The following is a 9247-nucleotide window of genomic DNA, read 5'->3' on the forward strand; positions in this document are numbered from 1 at the left end:
GAAGAGGAAACATCTACCAACAGAGGAAACCCAAGATTGAGAGTAAGGCCTGGATACTTTTCCTGGGACTGGTACAGAACATCTTTCATGACCTTGGCCAGAAAACTATTTGGGCCTCAAATCCCTTGTCAATAAACAAGAATAATGTTACTTCCTCTCCTTCAAAAGGCTATCTGTCAAGTTTAATTAGTAAGTATTTATAAAGGACTTTGAGATCCCTTTCTGCAGAAGAGCATAGCAGTACCATTTGTCATTATTGCATTAATTTCACTTGAATTCTTCATTTTTATCACATGTATTTCTTTTAAAGTACATGTTGTTTCTTCCTATTGCCAAAACTGTAATCATTTAAATTTAAAAGATGTTGTTCCCACCGTTTTCTCTGGAGCAGCGTTGGCCTTCTTATGCCATATTTTCGTTTTCACATCCTCACTGTAAGTTATAAAAATACCAGGGATCCAAACCTGGCACTTTGTTCTGAAGCATCACCCATATGGTTCAGTTGCAGAGCAAATGTCAAAAATGGTAGAATTGTACACAACTGAATTTTTCAGACGTCAATACAGCTGAACTTATAGCTGAGCATTCAGACTGGTGGCCAAATCCTGTTAGAGATTTCACCGAGAGCTCTGTTTCGGACTCCACCAGAGCTGCTAGCAGCTTGCTGGTGACTTCTATGAGGTCTAGGAAAGGAGCGAACCAATTATGTCCGCTCCTTAATGGACCTATTATTTTCAGTTATTTTTCAGTTATTACATGATCCTATTTAGAGTTTTATAGCGTTCATACTTTTTTCATTTTCAGGGGGAAAGAAACAGAAGATGTACATTTCTAGGGAAGTAAGGAAAAATTAGGAAGATAATAGTCTAACACAACAAAGTTAGATACAGCTCTAAATAAGCTTTGCTAATTCACCTTGTCCTACAGTGTATTATTTTGTAACACTGTAGTCATTTAAAAATCAAACATCCCTAAAGAACCATAAAATGTACAGCTGCTAATAAGTGTAGCACACTACAATTATGCTCTTTAAAAAAAGCCAAATTGACCTTTTTCATCATGTTGCATGGGAAATTAAAATACCAGGCAAGTAATAACCACTGCTTAAACTATATAATAATGCAAAGTAATTATAGGTTCTAATGCTGTTTAAAGTCCTGTATCAATTTTGTCTTGCCACAGAACTAAGAGGCTGTATTCCGAGTAAGGCAGGCAGAGCCTCTCGTAGTACCCACTTAAGTAAGACACATGCACACTGCTAGGTTTCGTTTCTTCAACTCTTCACATCCCTATTTTTTTCAAACCACGGTTCTAGTATCATTATTAAAGCAGCTAATATATTTCTGTTGTTCGCTTCATTTATTACATGCCATAATGGGGCTGCATATCTTTAGTGTTGGTTATGCACAATTAGCACTTAGTTATTGTCTTGTCACTTCAGCCCATACAAGACAAACTTCTTTAATGGAAGAAGTCAGCTAATCTTCATCAGTCAAGCAAAGCACACAATGTTTGTTACCCTGAGTGCTAAAGATTTTCATCACAGTTAGCACTCTTGGATATGACGAAGGGAACTTTCTTATTCTCCCTCCCAAAAAGCAAAGCTGTGGTGATTACTTTTAATATTCCTCTTTACCATTGCAAGTGTGAACTAATGTACAATTTCACTTTGCAGCTAATACACACCGTACTGTGCCCCAGGGCCACTGATCCCCCTAGCATAGTGCTGTTAGGTGCTTCTGAAACTGAGCTTTCCTGGGTTATTTAATAATTCTTAGCCTTGTCATTCATGAGCCTTCAGTCTAGTCTCTTGTTTGATTTTTACTTTGCATGTAGTTTGGGCAAAAGGTTGCTGAAATAGTCTTACAGGAGCCTTAGGCTGGGAACAAAATAATTGATTTACCTGAAATGCAGCCTAGTTCGTCTAGTCAAAACAGGGAGCGGTTCCAGAAGTTTCAAAGAATTTCAGAAATTCTCAAAAGTGGCTCTAATCCTGATTATATTGCAATATCTCTCATGGAGTCTAATAAAACATTGCCTATAGGGTACCTTTCTTCCTCACAATTTGGGGCTAGTGGCACTCTGAAGAATTAATTTTGTTGGGTTTTTTTATACTAAATCCTATTTCATGGATGCTCCCACGTAGCTCTTCTGTGGCTCCTATGGCAAAGCATCTCACTGACTACATTCTCTCATTAATAAATAGTTTTAAATCTTTTGTTTTTCATTATTTGTATAACAATAAAACCCAGAAATGCTAGACACCTGGCTCATCACCAGTTTGGAGTTTTTTTTTATATCTGCTATGAAACCTCTTTTTCTTTTCTTTTAAACTGAACAATCTTGTCAGTCACCATGCCATTAATAATTTCTGTTGCCCTTCTCAGGATCCTTTTTGCTTCCTCTAGTTAAGCTAATCAAAACCAAACAGCAGATTCTGAGCGAGGATAAGTTTATAAGATAGCAGTTTAATTTTCTTTCTTTATTCCGTGCTGCTTCTTCGTGTGCAAAATAGTGTTATTGAGGTTTTTTAGATCTGCTCTTTCCTTTCACTCCAGCCACTATCCCTAATGTGGAACTTATTTATTGAAGAGAATATTTTTATTTACAAATACATCAGTGATATCCAAAACTCACCAACGGAGGTAGCAAGGCTCACCAGCTTTTGCAAGACCTGTATGTTTGACCTTATTCCCCACCTTCACATTCTCATCATTAATTTTTAAATCCTTTGGGTCATTCTTTCGACCAATAAAAGTACAACATATCTGGAGTACAACCGCAGAGTATATAATGCTCTCTGTTCAGTTCCATGTTTCAGATTTTCAGTTATCATCTACCATTTAGTTTTTTTCCTAACAGAATATATGCAATGTTTATGGGAAGACTAAATCATTTCTTCTCTTCACATTACTTTATCTTTGCCAACACTGAATTTCTTCTGAAGTTCTGTGCCTGGTTGCTACTTCCAGTCCCTTCTGCCTTCCAAGCTAGCTAATAATTACAGTAAGTCACATCACACTAATCCTTGGGGCAGCCCGTTCTATGGGCTTGCTATAGCATGACCCTCATATTCCTAATCTTTAAATAGCTGATCCTGGCCCAGTGAGAGAGTGGCCTGCCTGTTTTTGCCTAGTGCTTTTTGTGAAAGATTCAGTGATTTTTCTGCCTTTATGTACAACTTCACTGTTTGCTTTACTATTTTTGAGTATTCACAACACACCATCCAGCTCAAGTCTCAGTGTGGATGGTAGTTAGACCGCCTTGATTTCAGGGGACTTTTGTTCAGGCCATAAACTCCATCTCTGAACTAACTCACAATGTGCCTGTCCCCTTTTATTGGCCTCCTGAAGGCTACATGTTCAGAGTGAGAAGAAAAACGCCTTGTCTCACGTACTGTACTCTAGGAGGACAGACTGTAGACAGGACTGTAAACACAGACAGGACTGAAAGAGATCTCCTGAGCCACCAAGCCTAGTCCTCTGGTGTCAAACAGACACTGTCTCCTATTTTCCCTTTCACAAAGCTATTCAGCTCTAGGATCTAATTGCTCCGTCCAGACAGTTTTTGACATATTTTCCCCATTTTTTCTTGATATTAATGCTTAAAGCTGTAAGGATTTTGTGAATATTAAGCTCCGCTCCTAGCCTAAAGGTTTTAGCATCCCCTTATCTTTCATGTCTCTGTCCAGCTTAGTCCTAATTTGAAGTTTTTCCATCTCCTAAATGCCCGCAGAGCTCAGTGACAGTCATCTTAACGGTGTGAGTGCTCCCCTTTCTTCTCTGTAAATGCATTAAACTTCTCCTCAGAAGCACTTCATCTCACATTGACAGTAGCCCCAATATAGTTGATTTCTGCAGAAAATTGAAAGGAAAAAAGATGGAAACCACTGGAAAAATAAACTTGTAAACAGACACTGCCTTTCACACTTTGTCAGGTTGCATGTGTGTGACTAGCAAAATGGAGTGGAAAATCTTGCGAGTGGGCTCAGCTGTATCTTTGCTTGACACTTTTGACTACAGCGATGATCTCAGTCTGCCTTCGGCTTTCCCACTTTCTGGAGTTTCTGTGTCCTTCCTTTCACTCTGTCAGCTTGTGCCATACTTCTGCGACATTTTCTCTCCGCCGTTTGAAGTCGGTTCATCTGCTGTCACCAAGGGGTGTTTAAATCCACCCTTCTATCCTTGTATATGGAACAGCCTTTATTTTAATGGGAGCTGAACTGAAAATGGTTACACGCTCATTCAAATCTCTGTCCTGCTGTAGCTGTAAACACTTACCTCCAGTATAAACTGTGAAATGCCCACACAATGCTGCCTTTGTTCTCCGTCAAGCCAGGGTGGGGGAGCAGGGAACGCGATGCCAGGGACACCCTTATTTCAAACACCAACATTAGACTTTTGCACGAGTGGTCATTTGATAAATTCCGAACACCTGAATACTGCTTATTTTCATTGAGTGTCTCTAATAAAAATTAATACACTTTTCATATCTGCTTTTTAAAAAAATAGTAAATGAAAAGCACGCCAAGTCAAGGTTTGTTGTTGTAAGTTGAACTAGGATTTGTACTGGTAAAAATATACAAACCCGGGAACAGCTCCCACTTTCCAGCCTTCGACGATAAATGGACGTTTTGACAGAACCCTAGAATTAGTAAACCATAGGTGTGTACTGATGAATTGTGATGTAAAAGAGTGGTTTTGTGCTCTTAGTGATGCGTACAGATTAACATTAATTTGAGTTATACTGGAAACTCAAAGGAACTTCAAAAAAAGAGGAAAGGAGGAAAAGCAGAGGACAAGTTACACCACTGAGTGCACAAAACAGAGGGGAAGGGTATGGGTGTGGTAAGTCTGAGCTTTCTTTATCCTAGAGGAAATCAATTGAACGCTTCCAGATTTTGTTTCTTTCTACAACGGTAAAGATCTGGCATTACCAGAGGAGGCACTTCGCATACAGCCATCTTTGTTCACAGCAATGTTTCTCTCGTTCTCTTAAGAAGTCTTCGGTACCTTGACACACCTCCTGTACATCAGAAAAGATGACAGACAGCAGTGAGATCTCTTTAAATATCTGTTCTGAACAATGAAATGGCTATTTCTCAAAATAGAAGTTTTATACTTCTTGTGATTAGTCTAGGCACACCTTCCACTTCCAAACAAGGTGATAACAGAGGTCATTTTGTAATATAAATGGCCTTCCTTTTGCCATTGTGAAATATGACAGGAGTTCTAGGATGTAGGTTAATTATAATGGTCATTCTACTAATGTCACAGTCGTGTCAAAAGTAGTATTATCAATTTATGGCGGTAAGTCCAATCTGGCATGCTAATGCAACCTAGTGTATATTTTTTCCCATCCATCTCGCATGCCTATTAAATAAATTGGGTGAGGGTTTTAGGGAAGGCTGAAGACTACCATCTGCCTGCTAGAAGAGTAATAGTCTTGCCTCATTATATACTCCTAACCCAGTGGCATCTTAATTTGCTCCTTGACTCCATTTGATATACGTGCCCAAATTGTGCCCTGATTTACATCCTATGCCAATTCCGTAAAAAACACCAAACCCTTGCTGGAGGTCAAAGGCTAGGCTTGAATTTACCCTTCCATTATAAAGCTGAGCCAGGTTTAAATCCTGAAGCGTGCAAAACCAATCTGAAGTAGTTGCAAGATCTACTCTTAACTCTTTGACTCCAGAAGAGGCTGAATCTGCTTTTGAGAGTCAAATAAGGTTGAAAGTGTGGATGGACAGAATTTGTCATACTTCATTTGTCTGCTTGCCTCGTCTCATTGTACTTGGGAGCTAGCATGCCACGTTTGTATGTTTGTCACCTGGAGCTTGCCTCTTTGTCACCTAATGAGTGCATAATTCACACATTTAATACCCGGGGGCATGTGCAAGCCTCACCGTCAGTCTTTGCCGATGTGTTTTCGGTCAGCCCAATGTCGAAACGGTTGCAGAATTTGGACTGTAAGTATCGCAAGTAACAGGTTTCCCCCAGGGCACAGAGGCTTACCCCCCAGCATGCAAACAGTGCCCCAGATGAACCCAGAGAGTGTCTCAGCATGCAGACAGACCCCAACCCCACAGGTTATCACACAGCCAAGCGTGTCTAGACAGGCCACTGGCAGCCTCTCCGCAAGACAGCTGTACGCTCGGAAGGTAAACGATTCGTGGAACTGTGTATGTCTAAAGCCACTCATGCATAAAGCTGTCAAATGCCATGTAGACATAGGTAGAGCATTTCTGGCTCGACATATTATCATAGCAAAAGCAAAAGGCATTGACACTTTTTATTGGGAAAGGCATCCTCACTCCCTGGTGTAGCTGGTGTAGTTTGATTCAACTCGCGGCACTTCTCTGAGGGCTGAGAAACAAAATCCTTCAGCCAGGATTCGGATGCAAGCAGCGTTGCAAGAAATCATATGTGAAAGTATTGCCATGCACACAAATTGCACTTCAGCAGTGTGTTTTTCATTTACTAAATATTTCAAAATTAGTCTGCTGAGCTCTGTATTACGCTGGGAGGCAGAGAATGCACAGCTGAATAACACTCACTGCTCAGAGTTAGGGCTTTCTGCTGGGCAAGCAAAGGTGGCTGTGCCCGTCACTAGTGCCTGACCTGCAGGGAGAGCTGCCCTGCTGCGCAACAGCCCTCTGATGCGGTGGGCATTGTTGGCCAGACGTCCCCTGCCCGGTCCCTGTCAGTAATCCTTGGGCTAACAGTAAGGGAGTGACTGATTTGTCACAAAACGTAACTTCCCCTGCTTTAATCTGTATTAATCCAGATGTTCATTTAAGAAAAACGAAGAAGATCTATTTTTTAATATATTTTTTTTTTAAATGTGACTTCTTTGGGAAAAACACTTTTACCTGTTAGCATTAGTTAAGACTCCTTTACCTAATCTGGTAAAATGCACAAAAGAATTTTTGTCAGCATTGCTGTCGATGGACAAAAAAAAAAAACAAAGGATGGAAACCAGAGAAACCGCCGAAGAACTTCTTTGCTTCAAGAATTCTGCATTTCAACACACCTACTCAAAATACTTTTGTGTCGTTAGTAGTACCAGAATCGGGGTGGGAAGGATAGTAGGAACCTGTAAATTCTATAAAAGAGTCTTGACCATAAATAACATAAAGATTTTGGGATCATTCCGTAATCTCTATTTTCAATCATCATCAGCAGCAGGCAGTAATCCTACGGAAAAAAAAGTCCACAAATAAACAAACCAATTTTCCTTTAAGAGCAGAGCTAATTCTTTTCAATCCACTTTTTTATTACACTATTTTCCCTCTAGCTAGCATAAGGATAAATTTCCAAAGCTACCCAGTTGGAAAATAAATGGGTTCACTCTTTGTCTGGCATTCCAATCTTCACAAATGTAAATCAGTCCAACTGCTACTCATTTAAACCTCCAACTTCACAAAACATTAAAGGACTGCTTTCAATACACAATTTAATCTGTGACAATTCACCAAGATTTCTGCTTGAACATCATTAGAAATTGACTATCTGATAAAGAGAGACGACTATCAGAGGTCGGGTGGGTCAACCTGTGTCATTTACGTAGTTTTACCGGGTCAACTACAGCAGGCACCACTATTTGAAGGTTAAATTGTTACAATTAAATACATATACAGCTATTCCCATAGCTACTCTGTTGTTAAATCTACCGTAAACAACACAAGCATTTATATCTGACCCTAATTGTGTCCAAGATGTCACCGTTTGGAAATTATACAAAAAAGGGCATTATAATCCGTTACACATTAAACAATACTTTATGTAGTGAGATCCATAATTAGCTGGTAGAAAGTGGTTTCATTTATTCACATCAGTGTTAAGGGGTTCATTTAGGTTACTTTCTTTCATTTTAATTGGAATAATGTGAGCAGTGCCTCTCAATATATTTTATAGCTGGAGAGTTCGCGATAAACAAAGGCACCTAACCCTGCCAAGGCAGTCACTAAGGAAACTCTTTTTCCTATGTGTTGGTCCTATTCACTTGCTCCCTAAGTATCTTCAAGAAGATTGGCTTTGTCGGGGGGGAAGGGTTGAGGGGGGTGTCAGTGAAGAGCCTTCTCACATTCAAGCATTCTGCTTAGCTGGGAGATCCTACTTTACTAGAAGTTCGAAGCCAGCCCGCCAGGAGCGTTAACATTCCGTGATTTTTTCCCTACTCATCAGAGAAAAATCAGATGAAATCTCTCAGTAGCGTTTTGTAGCCATCAGATCGTTCTGACGCACATCATAGTATAGCAAGGTAGGTACACCAATACCACAGGAGAGAGATAGTTAGCTGAGTAACCAAATTTATAACCGACTCCTACAGGAGAAAAGAAAAAGGTTTCTCTTCCCACCTGCCTGCGTGTCTCTAGTTCGCACCACAACGTATGTAAAGCCGTGTGCATGCTGGGAAAAGTCCTCAGAACCACCTGTTTAAACCCATTCTAGTAAAACATCCAACTGGAATATAACAAGAAATTCTTACCGTTACGCCTGCACAAGGCAAACGCAACGTACCTCAGATGAGCTTCCTACTGCATATGATCACTTTGTTTTCCTTCTGATTTGCGTGAAAGCAGGACATGTACTTTTCACTCGACTCGGTAGCCTGGGATATTTATTCTGTTTTATCTGTGTGCTAGCGACTTGATCCAAGACTCCCACAGCCTTCGGTGGGCTTTGAATGAAGTCTTTGGCTGGGGAAGGGAAAGCGCTTGAATGCACCAGATTTTGTTGAAAGCACAGGATTAATTCTGACACGGGAGCAATTCCTTCGCTGGGCTTTCACGTTACGTGCATGTGTGCCTGTGTCACAACCACAACACCGTGAACACTTGTTGTACAGTCCTTATGTGTGAGATCTTATGACGTCATTCATCCTGAAGCTACCTTTTTTTTTTTTCCCCCCCTTTATTGTTGTAATTTCAGGTTTTGCGTTGGAGACAAATTCTTCCTGAAGAACAACATGATTCTGTGCCAGACAGACTATGAGGAGGGTTTAATGAAAGAAGGTTATGCACCCCAGGTTCGCTGATCCGATGCCACATCGTTAAGAATACAAAGCACTATGTTCTTTTATCTTTTTTGCTCAACGTGTATATAAGAAATGACACAGGAACCTACTGAATAGCATAGATATAGGGAGACAGAATGGTTGCGTGAAATAAAAGGCGGACTGCATCTGTATGTAGTGAAAATTGCTCCAGTTCAGAGTTGAATGTCAATTAAAAAGGTACTGT

The 9247-nt window shown here is 40.2% G+C and overlaps 1 protein-coding gene across 3 annotated transcripts in view; it reads left to right on the forward strand.

Moving 5' to 3' along the window:
* The window catches only part of LMO3 (LIM domain only 3), a 58471-nt gene extending 49429 nt beyond the window's left edge, over positions 1-9042 (forward strand). For all 3 annotated transcript variants that reach the window (XM_086610595.1, XM_086610594.1, XM_086610596.1), the window contains exon 4: positions 8937-9042. In XM_086610595.1, coding sequence (XP_086466721.1) covers positions 8937-9042 — 106 coding nt within the window. The remainder of the gene's footprint in view (positions 1-8936) is intronic.
* Positions 9043-9247: the final 205 nt, after the last annotated feature.

This window comes from Tauraco erythrolophus, chromosome 4 (assembly GCF_009769465.1).
Source record: "Tauraco erythrolophus isolate bTauEry1 chromosome 4, bTauEry1.pri, whole genome shotgun sequence".
Taxonomy (NCBI): Eukaryota; Metazoa; Chordata; class Aves; order Musophagiformes; family Musophagidae; genus Tauraco; species Tauraco erythrolophus.